Source organism: Heptranchias perlo, chromosome 7 (genome assembly GCF_035084215.1).
Source record: "Heptranchias perlo isolate sHepPer1 chromosome 7, sHepPer1.hap1, whole genome shotgun sequence".
NCBI lineage: Eukaryota > Metazoa > Chordata > Chondrichthyes > Hexanchiformes > Hexanchidae > Heptranchias > Heptranchias perlo.
Window position 1 is genome coordinate 29,744,434 of NC_090331.1, and position 27,024 is coordinate 29,771,457.

General features: G+C 41.2%; 1 protein-coding gene across 5 annotated transcripts in view; it reads right to left on the minus strand.

Annotated features, from left to right (window-relative positions):
* thsd7ba (thrombospondin, type I, domain containing 7Ba) overlaps positions 1-27,024 on the minus strand; it is a 646,137-nt gene that overhangs the window by 45,123 nt on the left and 573,990 nt on the right. For all 5 annotated transcript variants that reach the window (XM_067987207.1, XM_067987208.1, XM_067987209.1 and 2 more), the window contains exons 21-22: positions 25,783-25,928; positions 2,008-2,179 (exon numbers count right to left, since the gene is read on the minus strand). In XM_067987207.1, coding sequence (XP_067843308.1) covers positions 2,008-2,179; positions 25,783-25,928 — 318 coding nt within the window. The remainder of the gene's footprint in view (positions 1-2,007; positions 2,180-25,782; positions 25,929-27,024) is intronic.

Genomic DNA, 27,024 nt, shown 5'->3' on the forward strand with positions numbered 1-27,024 from the left:
TCTTGAGTGTTGTTGGAGCTGCACTCATCCAGGCAAGTGGAGAGTATTCCATCACACTCCTGACTTGTGCCTTGTAGATGGTGGAAAGGCTTTGGGGAGTCAGGAGGTGAGTCACTCACCGCAGAATACCCAGCCTCTGACCTGCTCTTGCAGCCACAGTATTTATGTGGCAGGTCCAGTTAAGTTTCCGGTCAATGGTGATCCCCAGGATGTTGATGGTGGGGCATACTGTTTCCTGTAGCAGAAGGATTGATAACCAGAGGACACAGATTCAAGGTGATCGGCAAGAGGTGGCATGAGGAAACATTTTTTTTTACACAGCGAGTTGTGACGATCTGGAATGCACTGCTTGAAAGAGTGGTGGAAGCAGATAGTAACTTTCAAAAGGGATTTGGATAAACACTTGAAGGGAAAAAATTTACAGGGCTATGGGGAAAGAGCAGGGGAATGGGACTAATTGGATAGATCTTTCACAGAGCTGGCACAGGCACGATGGGCTGAATGGCCTCCTCCTGTGCTGTACCTGCTATGATAACAGGGCTCACCGTCATTTCTGTGGATCTGGTACAGCAACTTCCAGCGACCGCACACGTGCAGTCAAACGCAGAAATCCGGAAGTTACTGTACCAGATGTGAGCCTCCTCCATAAACTCCGCGAGAACGACATCTCTCTGGCTGGCTCTCCATTCAAGGACTGGAACAGTGTGAAGTTCCTGCACTGACAGAATAGATACGAACTAATCTCGCCAAAAAAAGGTACATCAAGTCATTTCAAATCTAAGCATCCTTTTAACGGCGTGGTAAGTTTTAATTACTGCCAAACAACCTCTCTGGGGCTGAAAATTAACTTTCACAAGTATGGAGTCTCATTCCTTCAGATTTTAATTGTAGTTGGACATTTAAAATTTAAAAACAATTTTTTTAACTTTTGCTTTGTCTCTTATATCTCTGTCTCTTAATTAATATTTCTTTCCCTCTCTTTATTTCACTTTCTGTACCTGATTTGACATTAAATTCACTATTCTAACTTACACTTCCTGGTTTTGACTGCGTGGCTTATTAACATGCTTCAATCTGATTTTTTTTATTCGTTCATGGGATGTGGGCGTCGCTGGCAAAGCCAGCATTTATTGTCCATCCCTAATTGCCCTTGAGAAGGTGGTGTTGAGCCGCCTTCTTGAACCGCTGCAGTCCGTGTGGTGACGGTTCTCCCACAGTGCTGTTAGGTAGGGAGTTCCAGGATTTTGACCCAGCGACGACGAAGGAACGGCGATATATTTCCAAGTCGGGATGGTGTGTGACTTGGAGGGGAACGTGCAGGTGGTGTTGTTCCCATGTGCCTGCTACCCTTGTCCTTCTAGGTGGTAGAGGTCACGGGTTTGGGAGGTGCTGTTGAAGAAGCCTTGGCGAGTTGCTGCACTGCATCCATTGGTTATGGGGACACACAGCTGCTTGCCCCGTTCACACAGGTCCTAGATGCCCTGTAGAGAGCATCGCGTTGGATTGAGCTCCCGATGCCGTGCAAAAACCCATGAAAAATCTATGGGCAAGTGCAAGTTTAACGAACGGTGAGTGCCATTTGTTCACCGCTCACAGGAAAATCCGGCCCATTATGCTATATAAGTGCAAGTTGTTGTTCTGCTAACAAAATATCAGAAATTGTAAGTAACAATGTTAACGAGGGATCTGAGTGATCACAGCAGCTTACTAAGTCAGAATTACACAATAAAATTGATGTGGATATGATAATCAATTACATAATTAATTGTGTATATTTATACTACTATCATGAAACTCCAATGATCTTATTTTTTCCAAAACATTAAAATTGCTATAAATAGAAACAAAAGCATCGTACTAATCTTTTGTAGCCCTCTAATGCTGGTCCATGATAATTTTCATACTTTACGTCAATAAATTGCCTATTTGATTATCACAAGCACTCCAAGGCAGGATGTATTGGTTTAGCAATTTATATCTTTGTAAGAAATTAATGTGGCACTTTACCTGGACAAGGCACTGAACAAGGGATTTTTAGTCCCAACTCAATATCGTTTATTCCAACTGGCTTATTGCCACACATTTCATTCTCCACCACCTTTGCTGAATCAGAAAGTGTCCCATCATGAACGATACAAGACAGGTTACGCACTTTAAAAGCATCACCACACTGTGCACCCTGCAAAATAAAGTAATTGTTGATAATTGGCTTTTGAAGCATTAAATAAACAACTATTATTAGTGTGATCCAAACCAAATTCGTACAAGTGTCTGAATTGAGGAATTTGCATGTTAAAATGTAGATACCTGAATTTTGCCCACTTCAGAATGAATGCCCCTTTTAAAAAAAATCATATTTTCATTATCCCACTACAAGCTTCCGTGTCATTATGTAGGATAATGGGAAAGCAGTTAAATGTTCAAAATCTAGGTTCCAAAGCTAAATTCTGAAGAAAATTGAATTCTTACTCCTCCTGGCAATTACATGCTAAGCAATTGTGCTCAACAGCAAACTGGAATGAAACAATGCAAGTGTTGAGGGAGAATCAATATACATGAGACAGATTTTAATTTCTTATTCTGAAGTAGTCTTATTTGAAAGCAAGAAGTGTAGCCAAGAACTGCCCGATGGCATGTTAAAATACAAAGGCAATTCTTCACCTCGCCTTACTGACAGTCTTATTTGTACCCACAGAAATATATTATGAAAAACATGTAGGCGGGTTGAAAATGTAATTATTCTTTAGCTCCGTTGTGCCTTAACAAGATAACTAAAATGATTGTCTGTAGTCAGATAACATATTCCATGTATTTATTGGGGAGAGCATTAAAGCCGAACAGAAATACATAAAATGTCTTTTTTTTCTCTGTAGTTCCATGCTGTGAACAATGTGGTGCAATAGTTGTTAATAAGCATACATTTCTGTGGGAGTATGTTGAAATCTCTGTCAAACTATTTTTGTAATTATATAACATCCAGCACACACAGAGTGATACAGTGGCTGTTATCAATTTTAAGATATATTGGCCCAGAAATTGCTCGGAGCAGCAAACCAACAGTGCTCACCGCTCCATAGATTTATACTAAACCACTAATTTACCGCGGTCTTTACTGCGGGTACTTCCTCTAATAGGAAGCAGAGAAGAGCCCAGCGTTAGCTCCAGCAAAGCTAGGAACCACGGGAGAAGCGAGAGGATCACTCTCTCCCCTCCACCAATCAGATTGCAACATTTTTTGACACGGTGAGAACAGTTTCAGCAAGCTGGTTCGTAAAATCCAGGAAGTGAAAGGTACAACACTAAAATCATTTGTAAAAACAGTTGTAGACAGCGAAAAAAGAGAGGGTAGGAAATAATCGAATTAAATAAAAAAGAGGCAGAAGGAAAAAGAAAAAAAACATTTTTAAATTTAATTTTTTTTCCTAATGACCCAAAACTATTAAAATAAAGAATAATGAGACGTCACATTTTTAAAAGTTAATTTTTAATTGTTTGGCAGTCATTAGACTTACAGCGCTGTTAAAACTTAGTTTAGACCTGGTATTTTTAAGGATACCTGTTTTTCCACGTTTGACTACACATGTGCGAACGCCGGAGTTTGCTGTTCGATTTTGCCACTAACAACGGTGAGCGCTGTTGAGCTCTCCATTCTTTTTTAAGCAATTTCCAGACCATTAAATTAAAGAACCAATTTGAAAACATAATTGTTATATAGTCCAATTCCATCTACTTTCCATGCAAATATCATTTTATAATAAATAATCTGTAATAAAATATCTTACCTGAGATGTTATAGTGCTGGTAGTAAATTAGCACTGTGTCTTACTTTTCCCATATGCAGTGATACAGGATTTCAATGTGTGGATAGAGGGGTTGGAACAGGCAAATCCCAATTAATGTCGCGCAAGAATGGAATTTTAAAGATTTTTTCAGCAGAACGCTGGTTTCAGCCCTACACTATTGCAGTGCTCCCAAGTCATAGCTATATCTTTCCACCATACTCTCCATCTAATTTCTTTTTTTTTTACTGTTTTCCTGAAAGCTCACAAGAGTGACCACGAATCAAGAAAAGCATGGAAACAATTAAACAATTAAAATACACTGATCCAATATTCTAAGTTATGTAGCAATTATTTAGAACTTATGGTTTCTTTAAGGCTTCCTACTCCTGCTTCCCATTAACACACTTATGAGTCCACCTGCATGTGTGTAGTGAACCTCCATACTATTATCAATGTCAACATGAGTCTGGTCCTGCCCAATTTCTATTTATGTCTCCACCTCTAAAGTTTTGTGTTGCCTGTTTCTCATTTTTCTTTGCCTCACTTGTGTATCACGATTAAAACATTACTTCAGGCACCTGACTCATTCATCAATCTTCACCAAGACTGGAGATTCTACCAAACTGTATAAAAACAGTGTCCAAATAACCTTAGTACTTGGCATGTTATTGTTAATAATTAGCTCCAAGACTTCTACTGTTACGCCACTAAATGAGAAGAGTTCTTTATCTCTTTGAAATTTTGGCTATCAAGGTCTTTTTAGAGCCAACAGTTTCATTAATGATAAGGCAAGATCTGATACCAAAATATTTGTAGAGCAATTAACACTACAATATTAGATTAGCAACAGCTCTTTATACAAATAAAGGGAGAACCTAAAGTTATATGGCACCTGATCATGACATCTCAAAGCACATAACATCCAATGAAGTACTTTGAGGTGTAGCCAATGTTATAGTGTGGCACTGGATTTGTGCAAAAGGTCACACAAAATAGCAAATTAGATAATTGAGGGAGGAATGATGGCCAGGACATCAGAAGAACTTTCTGCTCCTCCTTAAATAAAGCAATGTCCACCTTAATTGGCAAATGGACCTCAGTTTAATGTATTATCCAAAAGACCTTTGACAATGCAATACTCCCTCAGTACTGCACTTGAGTGTCAACTAAGATCATATGCCCACATCCTGGAGTGGGGCTTGAACCCAAACCTTCTGATTCACAGGCGAGTGCTGCCACTGAGTCAAGCTGTAACCCCATTTCCAACAACAATATAGAGATTACACTGGGAAAACACTGGTTATCAAAGTTTTTGGGGGATAATAAGGAAATATATTTTCATAGGCTTCGAAGAGTCTTTTGTCATTTAGAAGCATATTTTTCCTCTAATAAATGATATGACGAGGAATTGAAATGTGCTAAGAAAAATAATCTCCTTTGATTCCTAAGATAATTCAGATGGAATTAACTAGAAAGCATGCCAGAAAAATGCATTCCCTTCATCAAATGACACTGAAATACAGACTGCCCTTTGTGTTGGCATCAACACCACTGCATATTATAAAAATAATATATGCCTATACTGATTTTAAATTGAATTTTGCTTTGTGCCCTCTAAATGACATGCTTAATCAAGTTATCGCCTACCTAACACATCACAACTTAAAATTAGTATAATGTAATAAATTTTGAGAGAAGTGGAGTAGGTCCAAATCATGCAAACATGAAATGCTTTTTGTTCATCTTAAACTGATTATATTAAGATTCAAATTATTTAATACAGCAGAAATGATGGCATAATGGAAATCAATAGGCCCCTCTTTACAGAATAAGAGGACGACTAGGAAGGAAGCCGAATCTAAGGCCGCTGACAGAGCAGAAAGACATACGTTTGATAGATTATTGGAAATGAATGACTACAGAAATCCTCAAAGGCTTGTGCTGCTTTATGTACTCAATAGCATATCTAGAAAGGACGCAGGATACCTTAAATCTAAAGGTGAGCACAGATTTGAATGATTTGTCAACATTTTTAGTAATGTTCTCTCAGCACTGAAAACCTCCTAATTTTGCAGCAACCATATTTTAAGAAAATAATGAGTGTTTAACTGTGGAAACCACCCATAAAATGTTTCACCTTCATACAAAGTATTGTTACAGAAACTGGATCAGAAGAGCATGTTATAATCCTGCATACATAGATTGTTGATTCTGCTGTTGTTTTGCTGCCCTGTAGACCTCAATGCCACTTCACAAATCATTTCTTTTCCTACTCTAATAGATAGAATTTTGATTAATTGTCTGGTATTACTCCTAGGGTGGGCTGCCTTATGATTTGTCTGTAAATCTTTAACCTGTGAGTTAACCCAAAGCAGAAATAAGAAATAGGAGCAGGAGTAGGCGATACAGCCCCTCGAGCCTGCCCGCCATTCAGTAAGATCATGGTTGATCTTCTATCTCAACACCCCTTTCCCGCCCAATCCCCATATCCCTGGATTCCCTTAATGTCCAAAAATCTATCGATCTCAGTCTTGAATATATTCAACAACTGAGCTTCCACAGCCCTCTGGATTAGAGAATTCCAAAGATTCACAATGCTCTGAGTGAAGACATTTTTCCTCATCTTGGTCCTAAATGGCCGACCCCTTATCTTGAGACTATGACACCAAGTGCTGGACTCTCCAGCCAGGCGAAATAGCCTCTCAGCATCTACCCTGTCAAGTCCTCTAAGAATTTTATATGTTTCAATGAGATCACCTCTCATTCTTCTAAACTCCAGAGACTATGGGCCCGATTTTAGCAGGGATGCGGGTTCTCGGTGGATGGGCAAGCGGGCGCGTTAGAAATTAGTGGGTTTCCCGCGCGATCGTAGCAGGCAACCCACTAATTGGATTCACTTACCTGCTCCTCCGGGTTCCCCGCTGCTGATCTGCGCGTCGGGCGGGCTGCGCATGCGCAGTAAGATCTGTCAGCTGGAGGCGCTCTATTTAAAGGGGCAGTCCTCCACTGACAGATGCTGCAACCAATAGCAAAGATGACTGCATGGAGCAGCCCAGGGGGAAGGCTGCTCCCAGTTTAATGATGCCTCACCCCAGGTATCAATACATGGGGTGAGGAGGAAGGGGAGGACAGAGATCTTCCACCCGGCGGGCGGGAGGAAGCGGCCCGCCTCCGCCACCAGGAAGGCCTGGCTCGAGGTGGCAGAGGGGGTCACCTGCGCCACCAACATATCGCCCACCTGCATACAATGCAGGAGGCGCTCCAATGACCTCAGTAGGTCAGCCACAGTGAGTACACGTAGTCTTTCCCCTACGCTCCGTCTGCCACATCACTGCCCCCACCCCACATCTCCATCGGCACTGCCAACACTACACTGTCACATCACCCCTCATACCCACTCAAACCCCATCCTCATCTTACCTGCACTTACTCACCTCGCCAGTACTCACCCCGTCACTACCACGCAACCCAATCCTCATACAATCTCATGGCTCTATCCCATACTCACCCTCTCGTGCATCTCTCTCACGGCCTGCCTCACTCAACCTGCCACCACCTGTGCTGCAGCCACAGGGCATGCATCACATATGTCCAGTAGGCAGCGTAAGGCAAACGTGTCGTGAGCATGAAGGGGATGCACATGGGTGTTTGAGGGTTTGTCATGGTTGTTACTTATATTGAATTTCAGAACAACTCACATTACACATTATATTGGCACCACTACTGCCATGTCTTCGCGAATCCTGTCCGGTTTGTGCAATAATGCCCGCTTCTGGGTATCACTATGAGGACCCACCACTGATGCCACCCATTGTGTCACTGCAGAGTGGGTGTAGGTGTATTTGCAGGGCTCTTCTGCGCAGACGACTGAGAGACATCGGGGATGTCCCCGGTTGCACCCTGGAAGGCTGTGGAGGAGAAGTTTGGGAGGGCAGTGGTGACTTTGACAGCGACAGGTAGGAAGATGGTGCACGGGCCAGCCGGGAGCAGCTCGGCATGAAGGCGGCTGCAGATGTCCACGGCTACACGTCGAGTGACTCTGAGCCTCCGTGTGCACTGCTGCTCAGAGAGGTCCAGGAGGCTGAGCCTCGGTCTGTGGACCCTGTGGCGAGGGTAGTGCCCTCTGCGACGCATCTCTCTCTGCGGTAGCCCTCCTTCCTGTCACAGCACTCTGTTGTGGTGCTCCACGTGTCAGAGGTGGACGGCGTGGATGGCGAGGCTGGTGATGCTGTTCGCCCTCCGAGGAGGTCATGACTGCAGCTACGGCGGCCCCCATCCGCAAGATGTACATCTGAGGGGGTCCGCAAGGTAGGTACATGTCTCCGGACCCTGGGGTAAGTGTGCAGGTTGGTGACTTTGACCGTCAGGAGGAGGGTGGTGGAGGCCAAACTTTGTCCCAAGTGACAGAGTGGCCTCCTGCAATGGGTGAGGGTCTCCCCCTCCACCTGTCAAATGGACCTTTGCAGCTGCCACAGGCTGACAGCTGCAACACGTCCATTCGATCTGGGAGTGTTTCCCCCAGTGTGGGAAACAGTCCCATGTTGATCCAAAATCACACACAGTCCTTTAGTCAGGTCAGTTAATGACCTGAAATAGCTAAATAAATACTCTCAAGTGGCATCCCGCTGGCTTTAATTGCCTGCAGGATTCCCACCAGCGGGGGCTGCGCGCGCACGTCGGCGCATCAGCGGGGAACCCGGAAGCGGGCGGGATCGAGGCGGGATCCGGTTGGGCTCCTGCATGTCACGATTTTCGAGGCCCCCCCCCCGCCGAGAAGGCACCCGATAGCGGGTGCTAAAATCGGGCCCTATAGGTCCATTCTCCTCAATCTCTCCTCATAGGACAACCCTCTCATCCAGGAATCAATCTAGTGAACCTTCATTGCACCCCCTCTAAGGAAATGATTCACGATCAAAAAGATTGTGCAGATCACAAGTGGTGTTGGAACCAGCTAAGTGATGCAGATGTTTTCATGAGTGCAATAAAACTAAATCAATATTTTACATTAAAAAAGGATATATTAAAAAATATATGTAGGTCTAATCCTTCTTAGGTTCCTACTGCTTTCACCTGTTCCCATCTTCCTCCTTTACAGGGAGGAACATAGGAACAGGAGTAGACCATTTAGCCTCTCTAGCCTGTTCCACCATTCAATGAGATCATGTCTGGTCAGACAGTGCACTCTGCACCACAGTCTTCACCATGGCTGCTGTTAATGTCTATCCATTATTGTCTGACAGGAGGGGCTCTAATATAGATAAAATCAGTTCTGACATCTTTTACTCTTGATTTACCGGAGAACTGGCTAAATTTGCTCAATGAAATTGATATTTGAACTTGGACCCTTTGCCATGAGTCCATTAGAATTACTAATCTATCTCCAAAAGTACTTTTTTCATTGCTGATCTCAAAATGAAAACATAAAACAAAGTACTATATGGGCGACACAAGAGGTGAATATCTTTAGATGAGATCTCAACACTATTTTTCACTTTGTAACTAAAAGTCATTGCTGTGACCATCACAGTCAAACAGTTTTAAATAAGAAAAAAGTTGGGAATGTGTTACAAGGCTGTAACATGTTGAGCACAGTTCAATTAGTTTACATTATCTGAACCCAAAGTCGTGTTAAAGCCTTGAAACATGCTGCTTATTATCCTAGTTTTATATATTACATACGATTTTACCGAGTAGATTTGTTCCCAAATTTCTTTGCTGTTCTCTTATCCTCTAAAATGTCTGGGTTACATTTTCTAATCATAATGTCCAACTTTTAGGTGTAAATGTGAAGAGAACAATAGATTGTACTTATGGGTGACTAGTCTCAGAATTGTTCCTGGCTGATCCTCTGGAGATATAGCACGTGTATACCAGGAGAACCACTGAGCACAGGTATAATGAAGTGCTGGTATCCACTGCACTAATCATCGAGTGCACCATTGGCATATATTGAAGCAGTGCTTCATGTGCCTGGACAGATCTGGGGTGTTCTGCAATACTGCCTAGCGAAGGTTTCAGGATTGCTGCACCACTCTGCCTTGCAAAGAGACATCATCATTCACCAGGCAAATCAAGGGGACTTTGAAGAGGAGCCGAAGGAGCCTAAGGAAGCTGCAGAGCAAAACCTGATGCTGAGAGCCATTTAACCAGCTCTAATGCAGGAACCTTTTCTTAACTTGCAAATGTGGCCACTACATTAACAACCTTGTCCACATCTTCCCATCCCCTCAACAATTATGCCTTCAGCTACAGTACTTTAAATCTTTCAAACGGCTCACAAATATCATATTTATGCCACCTAGTGAAACATGATCGCAAACCTTTGCAAGAATACTTGCTGCACCAGCTTCTGTACAACCAAGAAATTTAATGTCAAACCATGAAGTATGTGTGACTGCATTGTGCTTGCTTCCCCTTGATGACAGTGTGTGGCTCATGTCTTCTTAAATCCAATTTTATGTTTCATCTAAGTACCACTTCAGTAACAGGTATACAAGAGTTGGATGACTGCTACGCCTGCATAAGAGCTTCTTAAGACTGAGCTTTCCCTCGCCTCCTGACAGCTGAATCTTGAGACAGACAAACTGCAGGTTGCACCACTCCCACTACTAGGTGAGCTTTCCGACACCTGTGCAAGCATCAGAGGGGACTGGTGGGAGGGAGAGTCCGGATGTGTTGGGATCATGAGAACCAGCACTATCACTTGATGTAACTCGATGTGCCCACTACAGCCATGCCCCTGCTACTGGACATTGCCTCACCATAGTAAGGTCTGAAAGCATTTTAAGAGTGTATGAGAGGGAGGGAGGTAATTGTAAGTACCATATATGCTTGGCTCACTGCATTAAAGAAAGGTCATGGTGGATTCTCCAAACTTTCGCTGACCTGGTAAGGTCACTGAACTTTTTCAGCACTGCTTCCAGTTGCAAGGTGTGGTGGAAGTGACATTCACATTAGTGAAAGGCAAACAGGCAGTTTCTTTCACCATTCTAATTTGATTTTTTTTTTAAAAGTTGAATTTTGAAAGCATAAAAAGCCTCTTTGAGGGAAACAGATAGAGAGGTAGGGTAGTAGGGGGAGGGGAGGAGGAAACTAGTTGAGGGTGAGGGGGCCTCAAGTCCATCACTACCTTCCCTTGGGTGAAATGAGTGAGAGTAAGGGGAGTGGATGGAGGGTTAAGGGTGAGCTAAAAGACAGCGGAGTAAGGAGAAGAGGAGGATAAAGGAAATGAATAGTAGTTCAAAGGGGAGTAAGGCTGAGGGAGTAAAAGTAAAGTAAAAGTACAGTGGACATGATGGAAGTGAAAGGGTGAGGGGAAACATGAGTATTTGGGGGAGGCAATGCGAAGGGAATTGCTGAGAGCCACATATTGCTTGCTACACTAAGCCATATTATCCACCACCTCCCACCCAAAAAGGAAAGAAGAGAGAGAGAAAAACAGAAAAGGACAGGAAGAGAAGTAAAGGCGAAGTGAAAGAGAATGAGACAGAACCAGAGGAAGAGAGAGAAACAGAAACATATGGCTCGATTTGACCTCCCGGATGGGAATGCGGCAAGGCGAATGATGTGCTCATCCAGGAGCGGTAGTGGGGAGGCTTGGCCGATTTTAACAGCTGGGTGTCATTAACATGCTGCTTGCCAAATTCCTGAGCAAAACGGTTGGGAAGTTGGCAGGAAGCTGCTGCCCGGCCATTAAAATCAGTTGGCAGGAGGCAGCCGGGGACCCAGAGGAGCGGTCCCTAGAACAAAATAATGACAAAATGTTTGACTTTGAAATGGGGACTAAATTATGTCTGCATGTCTTGGTCCAATTATTCTCTAGTCACTAACTCCAATTCACTTAAAGATTACACAGATCTTGATTCCCTGTGTGCAACACCACAGGTGATTGACTGGAGAAAAACATGTCATTACATATCCATATCTCGGTCAAGAACAAGAATATGCGCCCATCTTCCTAACCAACTGATTTGAAAATGCACTAATTATACGTCCAGGGCTAACAGTCTATAACTATAGAAGAGTAGACTAATTTCATTATAAATCATCAAATTATACTGGTCTAGAACATTGACAGATAATTCGGGAGCCTCGGTGGAGAAGGATCTCTTTCCCAATACACAAATAAATTATGCAAATGTGAAACTATTGAAGAACAAAAGCATATTTAACAGTCTGTGACCCCATGAGTGCTATAAATACAGGCAATTGCACCAGTCATGTGGGTTATGACAATTGTTACATAAGCGTATGAGAGTCATAAATTACAAGCTCACAAGTGAAGTAACATCATTGAGGCATTCTTAATAATAATAATCTATTCATTCCAATGGAGATAACCACTGTTAGAGATTATGAAGGCACAAATAACAGACCTGAGCCCATATTTTAACTTCCATTATTTTATCCCCAAACCTTCAAAGGTTCCAGTATGGTTTGAAGCATCTGATGCACACAAAGCTTTAATTTCACACTTTCCATTAACTTGTACACACTTTACATAGCCTGAAGCAGTGGGAAACATTAGAAACGTTTCCCAGAAATGATTAATGTTGCTGCAGGAATTAATTAATAGATGGCAGATCAACATCGTTGTAATGCAGAGCACTTGTGGATTTGAAACAGCCTCTCTCCAGTGTAATTGTTCACTACATTCCCACAAAGAACTAAAATTAATTAGTTTTATTTTTTGGAAACTGGACACCAATTAGCACTCACAGGAAGTTATACCATGTTTTAAATAAACCTGGTTCAGTCACTGGGGAAACCTGGTACAGTTTCAATATTCAATTTGATTTAATCCAAGTGATTCTATTTTAACAAACAGAAATTGAAAGAACAACTGAAAAGTGCCTCAGCTCCAAGTTTTAATTTATTTCTTTTACCAGCCTGATTGAACTAAATACACTAAATTTTTATCAGATAAGTTTTCTGTAACAAGCCTGTGCTCTGTGGGCAAATATCAAATTTATGACAATTAATTAAAGCTCTGGTTAACCTTCTTCCATCCAGAAAGACTAAAGCCTTTTTCATTTTGCTTACTGTCACACCATTTCTCAAAACGGCCAATATTCCAACATATTTTTTAATAAAAAAGCAAAACAAGCAATAGTTTAAAGGAGACAGGCAAGACATAACAAGAAAATACTAAAAACTTGAAATAAAACAGAAAATACTGGAAGTACACAGGAGATCCAGCAGCATCTGGAAAGGTTAATGTTCCCAGGTAGAGCTGCTGTGGACATCCACCCTTTTCTGTTTTTATTATGACATGCGATCCAGGTTTTGTTTTACTATTTTAAATTTACTATTTTCAAATCCCTCCATGGCCTCGTCCCAACTTATCTCTGTAACCTCCTCCAGTCCTACAACCCTCCAAGATCTCTGCCCTCCTCCAACTCTTGCCTCTTGAGTATCTCCGATTTTAATCACTCCACCGTTGGCGGCCGTGCCTTCAGCTGCCTAGGCCCTAAGCTCTGGAATTCCCTCTGTAAACCTCTCCCCTCTTTTAAAACATTCCTTATAACCTACCTCTTTGACCAAGCTTTTGGTCACCTGTCCAAATATCTCCTTATGTGGCTCAGTGTCAAATTTTGTTTGAAAACACTCCAGTGAAGTGCTTTGGGATGTTTTCTTATGTTAAAGGTGCTATATATAAATGTAAGTTGGTGTTGTTGTTTGATTTTCAAAAATGTCACCATTTACTCATTCATGGACTCCTGCAATATGCAAATGTTCAACTCTCGGGCGACTTCCCACTTATGCCCAACTCACAGTTTCCTCCTTTCAGCACACAATCTCAAGTAAGTGAAATGAGGTGAGCGCTATGAATTAAAGTGTTTACCTCTGAAAACTCACCAGCAGAAACGGCTGATATACATGGAAACTTGTTTTGAACATAATCATTCACTTATGTGATTTCACATATCCAGTAATTTTTAGTTTTGTTTTTGACTGGACTAAAACAGTGTGAGGTGACCCTTGCTGTCTGTTCCGTCAAGATGTGTAAGAAAGATATTTGCAGTTGTAAGGATGACACTTTTCATATATAATGGTCGTGCCTCAGGTTCTGGTGTGCTGTTAGGTATTTTACTTTGGTATCACATCCTTTTTGCTTGGGAAATATTTTCTAAAGAAGCTGGTGTCACGTGGACAGAATTACTGTCCCAAATGACTCTGAGAGAAGTGTGCCTAAATTACATTGATTCTTAATTTCCTGGCTGGAACAGTCCATGATTTCCATCATTAGCCTGTCACAGCTCACTGGCCCCAATAGCTAAGGCATACGGTCTGTTATCTGGAATAGCTACAGCAATATCACACTACATGATGTTTTACAAGAGACAGCATACTGCTACTGTTTTGGATACCTTTCCAGGGCAATCTGAAGAGCATTCCTGGGTCTTTTGAAACATTAGAGTTGATGTTACCACTTGTATATCTTGAAAAGACTGAGATCGATAGATTGTTAGCTGAAGGTATTAAAGGTGGGAAAATTGAGTTAAGGTTCAGATCAGCCATGATCTAATAAGGCTCAAGAGGCTGAATGGTCCACTCCTCTTCCTAAAGTTCCTATCCAAGTAGATAGATCTTTGTGCTTTGTTGTATCCATGCTTATGAAAACCTTATAATTATGCTTGGAAGCGGTCTATGTTTAGAGCTGCAATGAATAAAGCATACAAGCCACCCTTCTGCTTAATACAACTCAATGTATTGCGCATACTGTTCATCATATCATCATCCTTAGATATTTACTTCTGTACTTATACCTCTTTGAGCACTCCTGCTTCTATCTACTCACAAATACATCTAATACATAACAGGTGATCAATCTATCATAAAACAGAATAGATGTGGATAACTACACTGCAGGTACAATACTCAGTGTAACCCAAAAGCAAACCCTGTAGTATTTCACCTGTTTCAAGCATACCGTCTACAGATTAATGAGCCAAAATATAGGAGCCAACTGGAGCCAGCATAATTGGCATCCACACGTTTGATTTCATATTTTGCATCACACATTACTTATACGTTTACAAAACAGAATCTTTTTCTGCTGACATATGTAAAAGCAATGCAGATCGAAATCCCTATCTTGCGACCTGAGCAATCAATACCACTAATTTGTTTTGTCACCACCAGGCTTGCTTTCTCCAAGGGTCTCCTAGTCAGCCTCTTCTCGAATAAATTCCACCTTATCCAAAACTCTGCTGCTCTCATCTTATTCCTCATTAAGCCCTTGTCCTCATAACCTCCATGTCTCCAACATACTGAATTCAAAATCCTTATCTTCACTTACATAGAAACTATAGGAACAGGAGTAGGCCATTCATCCCCTCAAGCCAGTTCCACCATTCCAATAGTAGATCATGGCTGATCTCTACCTCAACTCAAGTTACCCGCCTTTTCTCCATATGCCTTGATACCCTTAGCTTTCAAGGCTGAGAGTGATGATTTTTTGTTAGGTAAGTGTATCAAGGGATATGGAGCTATGGCGGGTAAATTGAGTTGATGTACAGATCAACCATGATCTAATTGAATGGTGGCACAGGCTTGAGGGACTGAATGGCCTATTCCTGATCCTATGTTTCTTCATATCCTGCTGTTTAGCATCTGTTTGTCCCTCAGTGAAGTGTTGTGGCACATTTTACTATGTTAAAGGTACTATATGTATTCAATTTGTTATTTGGTAACCCAGTAATGCTATGAAACTGCTTAAGGGCATACATGCACAGATGTGGCCTCTCGAACAAGACTTGTATACACAGTTGCAGAAAGGTACCTGGAAGAAGCCTGGAAGTTAATTGTCGCTGTCACCTTGACTGCTACCAGTAAAGCAGTGGCAACTGCAGATTGAGTACTAAACTCTGCAATTTACAGCATAGGTCGATGAGAACTTATCTACCAAGCCTTACTCTCCTCAGGCACTGCATTTCAATAAGACAGATAATTTGTTCTCATCTAGAATGGGTACTGCTTCTTCTACCATTCTCTAGTTGCTTCTGCCAATGTTATTAATGCTCCTCCAACAAACAATTCTGCAATCAGAGTATAGGCTGCTTTTGACAGCAGGCAGTGTTCATGCCTGTTTCAAATAAACCTTGATACTTTCAGGTTTAGTGAGGAAAATGTTAACTGGGTTCATTCCAAGCTATTGAAACCCGGACGGTATCCTTTCTGGCAGCGTTGTAGAACACAAAATGGCATGGTGATGTCAAGTGCACCTGATTATATGTGGCACAATATCACTGCTACACAACTTTTCTGCAGAAAGGACAAAATTGTATTCATCACATATTGACTGTATCAGAGGTACTAGCTTCTTTTGTGCCTGATTTTTAGTCACTCAGCATGCAAATTGGTGGAGCTCCTTGTGGGTTGGTTCCTGAGCTTGGTGAAGTGAGTGATGCATAATTAACCATGTGACAGATCACCAAGCAGGGTCTCTCTGATTGTTTGCCTGGGTGATCATGAAGTATAACCACCCAAGCTTTCTGAGACCAGTGGCTAGCACAGGGAATTGAATGTAATACCTATCCAAATTTGACAATTGTAATTTAAAAATGACTGGATATTGATTTTAGTTTGTGCAGGTCACTCATTTATATTATTAGTGGCGCTCTCCTTATATTTAGGAGGAAGGGACTTAATTGTATGGATCTAAAGGAGTGAATTTGGGTTGGTCTCTATTCAGTCTCATTGTGAGCATTAGTTCATAGCGCAAACTGCCACTAGTGAGCACTAACTGCCACCTCACAGAGAGGCAATGAAGATAGCCTGTGCTGGAGATGCAAAACATTACACTGGTGCAGTAGGGGCGATCTTTTAAGATTAAGGTGAACTGCACCTAATCTGACAGCACTTGATGTAAACATTGGGTGAAAAAATGTCCCATTCTGTAGCACTGACTCTTGTTTCCTCGGAAAGCACAACATGCACCAATATTCAAAAAACCTTGTAAAACCCCATTTCTGATCCGTTGCCAAAAACAACCACACCCCTGATACCTCCCACATAAGTACCACAAAGGCACACTACTGAAAGCCAATCAGCCTTACTGAAAGAGAAGTACACAAGCCCACAGAAAGGACGAATTAACACTTAATGTTTCTCCAAAACCCCCATCCGCCTCTTTTAGGCAAATACAGTAAATATCAAATCAGATTACCAGGATCCTTTGTTAACCACCTAGAAGTGTACATTTAGTGTCAAACATCTATTATTATAACAAAGTGATATCGATGAGGTAAAAAGATACATTTACAGAACATGCTGTACCAAGACAGATTGTGACTTTCAAATATTTGCAGAACAAAAAATATATTTGAAGTTTCGAAACAGCATCTATAAAAATTAACTGGAAGACAGTTCCTGTTCAAGAACGTACCAACATTTTTATATTGACCATAATCACCAGATAGCATCCAAACTGAATTTATTGTAAATATATTTGAAGAGGTATTTTGTCAGACTTCCTTTTTAATAACTCTGAAATTAAATTACAACTTTGCTACATATTTCTCTCATCAGTTTCACAAATATCTAATACTTGTAAGTAATTTCTTGTTGGATTTTCAAGCATAGTCACATATAAATTTAATGAAAACATTTCTAAGCAACTTTATCAAGCAATAGGCCTCTCCCACAACCACACACTCAATACATTTGATTGCATCTGAATGAAATAATTGCTAAAATAATATGTTGCTGAAATAATGTCATCTTTATTTAGTATTGATTAACCTCTGAAATAAGTACAGGAGATTAACATTACTGATACACCAGTGAGCCACGAAAAAACAAAGAAGGGTTACTTCATCTGCTCTCTCTTATAAAAAGATTAAAATCCTAACGTTAATAAATTCTAAAAGTCTTAAATAATTTGGTAATTATATACTCCCACCTCCTTGTTTGGATTCTTTGTCATTCCCCTCATCTCATTTGAAACAGGGGCGTGCTGGTCTTCTAGAATTTGTACTTTTTCCTAATTGCAGTGGTGATTCATTTAAAAAAATGAAAAAATGTTTCAGCTGCAAAATTTTCTATTTTGAAGTATATTTCATTGACAGATCAGAAGCAACATTTCCATTTCTTGATCAGAAAGTCCTGTTTCGGAATGTTCCAGACAGAATCAAGTCATTTGATCTATCAAGTCTATGCCGATGCTTTCCTCCACAAATGTCACACTGTCCTCCTTGCTCCCCATGCATTTAACATTTCTCTTTTTCAAACAACTATCCAATTCACTTTAAAATACCTTGTAGATTCTGCTTTAACGATGGTTTGTGGCAGAGAATTCCATATTCTAACCATCTTCTCGCTGAAGAATTTTTTCAAACCTTCCTTTTCATTCTTTTTGTGATTATCCTAAATTTGTGGCTTCTTGTTACTGCTTCGCTGACATCTTGCTGGGAATGATTTCAAGGTGGCCTTCCAGTACCTCATCCAATTGCTAACTCTTAATGCATGAGCCTTGACAGTGAATATTGGCTATGAAGCTGCCTCAGCCAACTAAGTGCAGAATGGGAATCAAATCTAGTATTTTCCTGATTGTACAGTTCTGCTACTCAGTAGATAAACCAACTAAAATATCCCACATGCTTCAGAGTTATAATTTCCTAGGTATGTCAGTATTTGTTTTTAAAACTCTGTAAAGGAAACCTTATGTCCATCATCCCAAGTGTTTTGTACAATTGGAACTGTAGCTAATGAATGATTTTTAGTGAAGAATGAAAACCAGTCAGTTCATCCTTACTTCCTCTTCTAAAAGTTCTGTAAAGTTTTGAAAGTTATTTTCCCAGTTAGAAAAGTTTACCAATATCTGTACTTCAATGTGTGGTCAACTATTTATCTGAAGCCTGAAAACTAGCTGCTCCTTTGAGAATCTACCTCCATCTCAGTACAATGTATAGCAACAAGAGTTGTTAGTAAAAGTCTATTCATAAGACAGGATTATCTGTTCTGTAAATTAGACTCTGAAGGCTGAAACAAGTTGCAGTGTTTTCATAGTATAAATTCTATATGATTGTGAGCCAGAAATCCTTTGACCACTTAAACCAGACACTGTTTACCAAAAGGCTGAAATTGTAAATTGGTTCAGGGTATATTATTGATTGTGTAGTCAAATAAAAGCGTGTTGATTTTAAAGACAAATCAAGGAAATGCGGTGGGATTCTTGTTTTAATCAGTGAAAATATATGTTCAGGCACAAACTCAAATTAGAAATTACTTTTACAAGCTTTGTTACATGGCATGGTGCCTATCTGTCATAGTAGAAACTCTGGATCAAAGTTAAAACAAATTGCTATGTACTGAGAATTTTTAGTGCTGTTATTAAATGATTTGAAAAATAACCATAGAAGTTTATGGCACAGAAGGACATTCTTTGCCGGAGCATTCCAAAATGAATCCCACTGGCCTGTCGTTTTTCCCACAGCACCTTGCTTCAACTTTTTATCCAATGTTCCTGATATGTTGTAGTCATCTCTTCCTGAACCATTCCCTAGGACATCATATTCCATCGAATTACATCGAAACAACAGCACAGAAACACGCCATTCAACCAAACTGGTCTATGCTGGCATTTATGCTCCATAGGAGCCTCCTCCCTCCCTACTTCATCATTTGGATGATCGTCTAACTCAGTACCCTGTTCCCACTTTTTCCCCATATCCCTTGATCCTTTTAGCATTAAGAAATATATCTATCTCCTTCTTGAATACATCGAATGACTTGGCCTCCACTGCCTTCTGTGGTAGAGAATTCCACAGGTTCACCACCCTCTGAGAGAAGACATTTCGCCTCACCTCGGTTCGAAGTGGCATAACCAGTGTCCTGAGACTGTGACCCCTGGTTCTGGACTCCCCAGCCATCGGGAACATCCTCCCTGCATCTTGTCTGTCTAGTCCTGTTAGAATTTTATATGTTTCGATGAGATCACCTCTCATTCTTCTAAACTCTAATGAATAAAGGCCTAGTCGACCCAATCTCTCCTCATATGTCAATCCTGCCATCCCAGGTATCAGTCTGGTAAACCTTCGTTGCACTCCCTCCATGGCAAGGACATCCTTCCTCAGATAAGGAGACCAAAACTGCACACAATATTCCAGATGTGGTCTCACCAAGGCCCTGTATAACTGCAGTAAGACGTCCCTGCTCCTTTACTCAAATACTTTTGCAATGAACGCCAACATACCATTCGCCTTCCTAACTGCTTGCTGCACCCGAATGCTCGCTTTCAGCCACTGGTGTACAAGGACACCCAGGTCTTGTTGCACCTCCCCTTTTCCCAATCTATCACCATTCAGATAATAATCTGCCTTTCTGTTTTTACATCCAAAGTGGATAACCTCACATTTACCCACGTTATATTGCATCTGCCATGTTCTTGCCCATTCACCCAACTTGTCTAAATATACATTGGAGCCTCTTTGCATCCTCCTCACAGCTCACATTCCACCCCAGCTTTGTGTCATCTGCAAATTTGGAAATGTTACATTTAGTTCCCTCATCCAAATCATTGATATATATTGTGAATAACTGGGGCCCAAGCACTGATCCCTGCAGTACTCCACTAGTCACTGCCTGCTACCCGGAAAAAGACCTCTTTATTCCTACTCTCTGTTTCCTGCCTGTCAACCAATTCCCAATCCATGCCAGTATATTCCCCCCAATCCCATGTGCTTTAATTTTGCACACTAACCTCTAGTGTGGGACCTAAAAAAAGCCTTCTGAAAATCCAAATGCATCACCTCCACTGGTTCTCCCCTATCTATTCTACTAGTTACATCCTCAAAAAAACTCCAGTAGATTTGTTAAATATGATTTCCCTTTCATAAACCCATGCTGACTTTGTCCAATCACGTTAATGCCTTCCAAGTGTTTTGTTATCACATCTTTTATCACAGACTCTAGCATTTTCCCCACTACTGATGTTAGGCTAACTGGTCTGTAATTCCCTGTTTTTTCTCTCTCTCCTTTTTTAAATAGTGGGGTTACATTTGCCACCCTCCAATCTGTCGGAACTGTTCCAGAGTTTATGGAATTTTGGAAGATGATCACCAATGCATCCACTATTTCCAGGGCCACTTCCTTTAGTACTCTGGGATGTAGATTATCAGGCCCTGGGGATTTGTCAGCCTTTAGCCCCATTAATTTCCCTAGCACTATTTTTTTTTACTAATACTGGTTCCTTCAGTTCCTCCCTCTCACTAGACCCTTGGTTCCCTAATATTTCTGGCAGGTTATTTGTGTCCTCCTTTGTGAAGACAGAACCAAAGTATGTGTTTAATTGTTCTGCCATTTCTTTGTTCCCCATTATAATTTCCCCCATTTCTGACTGTAAGGGACCGACATTTGTCTTCACTAATCTTTTTCTCTTGACATATTTATAGAAGCTTTTACAGTCAGTTTTTATGTTCCCTGTTAGTTTACTCTCATACTCTATTTTTCCCCTCTTAATCAATCTCTTCGTCCTCCTTTGCTGAATTCTGAACTGCTCCCAATCCTCAGGCTTGCCGCTTTTTCTGGCAATTTTATATGTCTCCTCTTTGGATCTAATACTATCGCTAATTTCTTTTGTAAGCCACGGTTGAGCCACCTTCCCTGTTTTATTTTTGTGCCAAACAGAAATGAATAATTGTTGTAATTCCTGCACACGTTCTTTAAATATTAGCCATTGCCTACCCACCGTCATCCCTTTTAGTAAAGTTCCCCAATCTATCATAGTCAACTCGCACCTCATACTTTTGTAATTTCCTTTATTTAGATTCAGGACCCTAGTTTCGGATTCAACTACATCACTCTCCATCTTAATGAGGAATTCTATCATGTTATGGTCGCTCTTCCCTAAGGGACCCCGCACAACAAGATTGTTAATTAATCCTTTCTCATTGCACAATACCCAATCTAGGATCACCTGTTCTCCAGTTGGTTCCTCAACGTATTGGTCTAAAAAAACCATCATGTACACACTCCAGGAATTCCTCCCCCACAGTATTATTGCTAATTTAGTTAGACCAAACTATATGTAGATTAAAATCACCCATGATTATAGTTGTACCTTTCTTGCATGCGTTTCTAATTTCCTGTTTAATGCCCTCCCCTACATCTCCACTACTGTTTGGGGGCCTATAGACAACCCCCACCAACGTTTTCTGCCCCTTGGTGTTTCGTAGCTCCACCCATACAGATTCCACATCGTGATTTTCTGAGCCAAGATCCTTCCTCACTATTGCATTGATTTCCTCCTTTACTAACAACGCATACCCACCTCCTTTCCCTTTCTGCCTGTCCTTCCTAAATATTGAACGCCCCTGGATGTTCAGTTCCCATCCTTGATCACCCTGCAGCCATGTCTCCGTAATTGCAACGATATCATAACCATTCATATGTTAATTCATCTAGTTTATTGCGAATGCTCCGTGCATTAAGACACAATGCCTTTAGACTTGTCTTTTTAAGATTGCAAGTCATCTTAGTTTTATTTTGCACTATGGCCTATTTGTTTTTCACCCTTGTTTTTTTTGCCTTCCACTATTGCTTCTTCCCTTTCTGTCTTTTATTTCTATCCTTGTTTCCCCATCCTCTTTCTCCCTGCTCAGGTTCCCATCCCCCTGCCATTCTAGTTTAAACCTTCCCCAACAGCACTCGCAACACCCCCGCGAGGACATTGGTCCTAGTCCTGCTCGGGTGTAACCCGTCCCGCTAGTACAGGTCCCACCTTCCCGAGAACCGCTCCCAATGTCCCAGGAATCTAAATCGCTCCCTCCTACATCATCCCTGCAGCCACACATTCATCTGGTCTATTCTCCTGTTCCTATACTCACTAGCACGTGGCACTGGTAGTAATCCTGAGATCACTACCTTTGAGGTCCTGCTTTTTAATTTATCTCCTAACTCCTTAAATTCACCTTGCAGGACCTCATCCCTTTTTTTACCTATGTCGTTGGTACCGAAATGGACCATGACTACTGGCAGTTCACCCTCCCCCTCCAGAATGCCCTGCAGCCGCTGCGTGACATCCTTGACCCTAGCACCAGGGAGGCAACATACCATCCTGGAGTCACGTTTGTGGCCGCAGAAACGCCTATCTGTTCCCTTACAATTAAATCCTCTATCAATATAGCCCTGCCACTCTTATTCCTCCCCTCCTGTGCAGCAGAGCCACCCATGGTGCCACGAACTTGGCTCTTGCTGCTTTCCGCTGATAAGCCATCTCCCTCAACAGTATCCAAAGTGGTATATCTGTTTGAGAGGGAGATGGCCCCAGGGGACACCTGCTCTACCTGCCTTGACCTTTTACTCTGCCTGGCAGTCACCCATTTCCTTTCTGCCTGCGTAATCTTTAATTGCGGTGTGACCACCTCACTGAACGTGCTATCCACGATAGACTCAGCATCACGGATGCTCCACAGTGAATCCACCTGCAGCTCCAGCTCCGAAATGCGGTTAGCCAGTAGCTGCAGCTGGATACGCTTCCTGCATACCTGGTCGCCAATGACTTCCCACATAATGCAGGAGGAGCACATCACTGGGGCGAGCTCTGCTGCCATGACTTGCCTTAGATTTACACTGCGTTCACCTCTCGGACTCTCTTCCCCTCTCTGGACTCTCCTTTTACACTGCATTCACCTCTCGGACTCTCCTTTTACACCGCTCTCACCTCTCGGACTCTCCTCCCGCTCTTGGACTCTCCTCTTACACTGCGCTCACCTCTCGTACTCTCCTCCCGCTCTCGGGACTCTCCTTTTACATTGTGCTCACCTCTCGGACTCTCCTTCCGCACTTGGGACTCTCCTTTTCCATGCGCTCACCTCTCGGACTCTCCTCTCACTTTTGGACTCTCCTCCCGCTCTATCTCCCTTTTTAAATATAGGAATAACATTAGCTGTCCACCAGTCATTTGGTCCTTTTCCCATTTCTAGTGATTGCTCCAACAATCCTCTGAGTGAAGAAACTTCTTCTAATCTTTCTTCTCTCTCAGTGACTCCCCAAACCAAGGAAATAATCTTACCCTATTCACTCTCTAAAAACCCTTCATAATTTTAAATACCTCTTCTTAAATCTCTTTTTAACCTTCTCTTCTCCACTAGAAATGGCTCCACTGTCTTAAGTCTTTCCTTGTATCTATAGTTTCTCATCGCAGGCATGGGAAGCTTCACTGCACCCTCTCTGCGTCTTTAATGTATTTTCTATAATTAGGTGCTAAAACTGCACACAGTACTCTAACCCTGACCTAGCCAATGTTTTGTACAGAATTATTATTTCTTTACTCTTGTCTCTATGCCCCTATTTACAAAACCCAAAATGCTATAGGCCTTTTTATGGCTTTATCTATCTGCACTTGCACTTTCAGTGGAATATGTATTTGAGTCTTTAGGGCTCTCTGTTCATTCACACTCTTCACTGAATTTCTATTGACTATGTACTCCCATTTCTTGTTTTTCTTCCTGGAATGTATAATCTTAATCATATCAATATTAAATTGCATCTGCTACCTGACTGCAAATTCTGCTAAAACTCTACATCTTCCTGAGGTCTTTTACAGTCCTCCTCATTTTTTATAACTTCACTTTTGTGTCATCAGCAAATGTTCAGATTGTGTTCCCTCTACCCAAGTCCAAATCACCTATGTATACCAAGAACAAAGGTGGATTCAGCACTGACCTTGGGTCACCTCTTCCAATCCTTCTCCAATACAGGCAACATCCATTTACCGAAACTCTTCATTTCCAGTCTGGCAATCAACTTTATATCCATGTTATTACATTTACTACAGAGCTCGCTCTTTCAAAGGCACAATGGGCCAAATGGCCTCCTTCTGCGCTGTACTATACTATGATTTCTTCTTACATCATGCACCTGAATATTTCTAACCACCTTCTTATGAGGCATCTTCTGAAAATCCATATACACCACATTTATTGCATTCCTTTAATATTCACTCAGTCGCTTCTTCAAAGAAAATGCCAATAAATTTGTCAAACATGACTTTCCTTTAACAAATCCATGTTAGCCATCCTTGATTAACCAATACATTCCTAAAAGTGCACAGAATCTATAATTTGAGACAAAATCAAAGAGCTTGATCACACCTGACATTAAACTAGTTGGTCTATAGTTAGTTGGTTTATCCTTGTCTCGCAACTTGAACAAGGATGTTACATTGCCCACACTCCAGTCAAACAGTACAATTTGCAAATTGTTGCCAGAGCCTCTATTATTTCCTCTCTGATTTCTTTCAAGGGTGCATGTCATCTGGGCCCAGTGCCTTGAGTTTTGCTAATTATTTTCAAAAGCAATTCTTTTTCAACAGTTATCTCTGTCAATTGTTCCATATCCTCTTTTAGTACGCCTACATTATTACTTCCATCGTCATTTGTAAAAACTGATGCAAAATATTTAATGGAGGGGGGATTTTAACTGCGAGTGGTTTAATCCCACCAGCCCCTAAGCATTTTTGCCATATATCCATACTCCACAACTGGACCCCCCCCCCTTTTTTTTCAAACAAATGAGTGTGTGTTCCAGTTCAAAGTTGAGTTCTTGACTCAGAAAAGAAAGCCATTTGATCTCCAAGGCTACTTATGTGACATCTAGCTGTTTTTTGGCCAGACCGTGAAAAAGAAGTGCTATGCAATTATAAAACATTCCATTTTGGAAAGAATGTGAGAGAAGGGAAACAGGAAAAAAAACTGATGATATTTGGGACGCATCATATAAATTGCATTTCCTGCCAGTCAAGGAAGGTCATTGATATCAGTCATAGAGATGTCTCAGCTCACACCCTTCCAGCAAGAGGTGGTGTGAGGCCTGCAAGGGAAGGGATAATTTCAGCGAAGTGAACAAAAAAAAAATCATTGTATTGTTCTTCTCAATGCTAGTATCATTCCTCTTGTCAGAAACATTTTACTTTAGTCAAAGATTGTAATCTTATATATCTGCACAAAGCAATCTCGCAGCCCTAAGATAAGCTATAATAAAGTGCTAATCTTACCTCCACTTTGCATGCAGACCATTCCCCAAAAACCCAGCTATAACATGGTTTTACAAGGCAAGGTTGGTATTGAGCTAGTTGGGAGGAGCAGGGTCTTCCTTCTCCGTGGGCCTTCAGTAGCACATGCCTAGTGCGGTTCATTTGGCCTAAAAAAAATAAATGAATCGTTTTCATACCAGTCTGTCACACCTGAGTAGTAACACAATTATAGTATATTTTAAAAGTTTGTATGATACTAGAATGCTTAATGTATCTGTACCATATTTCAAGATAGTTGGTACTTTCAGTACATACATATTAAGACAGAAAATAATTACAATATTAACAGCACTTGCTCATCATGCTAAATCTGAAATAAAGCATTTTGTTTGTAATTAGTTCCTGAAGCATGGCATTTAACTGTAGGAAAAGGGTATGCAGCTGAACTGTTAGTAGCAAAAATAAACTTACAAGGCTACCGCCTATGGAGGGAATGAAATAGTTGATTAAAAAACACACAGTCCTTCAGTTGGATAGAAGGCCATTTTCAGTTCGTTAATGTACTCTGTGTAAGAATGTTTTCTTTAACTTTCCTTGGGTATAGTGAAGGGGCTGGCAGATATGTCAAGAGTCATGTGGCTGTAGTTTCAGGCCTTAAATAGACAGGCAGTTAGCAGTCTAGTTGAGTGTGTGCCCCTGGGACAAGAAAACTGACAACTGCAGTCAAGGTGGAACATCTTCTGGTACCACCCTACAAATTACTCTTTTCAGCAAGTTTAAAAAAGTGGAATAAAAACTGGAAACATTGTGCAAGGGCTGACATGTGCGTTGTGTACACAGTTTAATCTATTGTTTCTTTTTCATTTTATTCTTTTTTTTAAAAATGCCAATTTGGATCATATACAAGATAAGCCTCATAGAAACTGTACATGTAGTCAAGACAACAGCAGGAGAGTGGGGCAGACACGCTAGCAGCAATGTTAATATGTAACCACCAATTGAAATGTGGAGCCCGCCAGCCATAAATACTGGTGACAACTTTACATACTGTTTCACTGTGTGCCTTAACTCCAGCCTCGGAAGAGATGAGTGGTTTCTACCGACCTATGAGATGTGTTAAACTGACTTGCTTAGATATTGCGCTCTTAATTACAATTGGAGGAAATGAGGCCCTTTGTCTGCTGTATATTCAGCATATGGCCTTCAACATATCTGCTAAATAAAAATCTATTCTTAGGTTAGGATTATATATACTTAATAAAT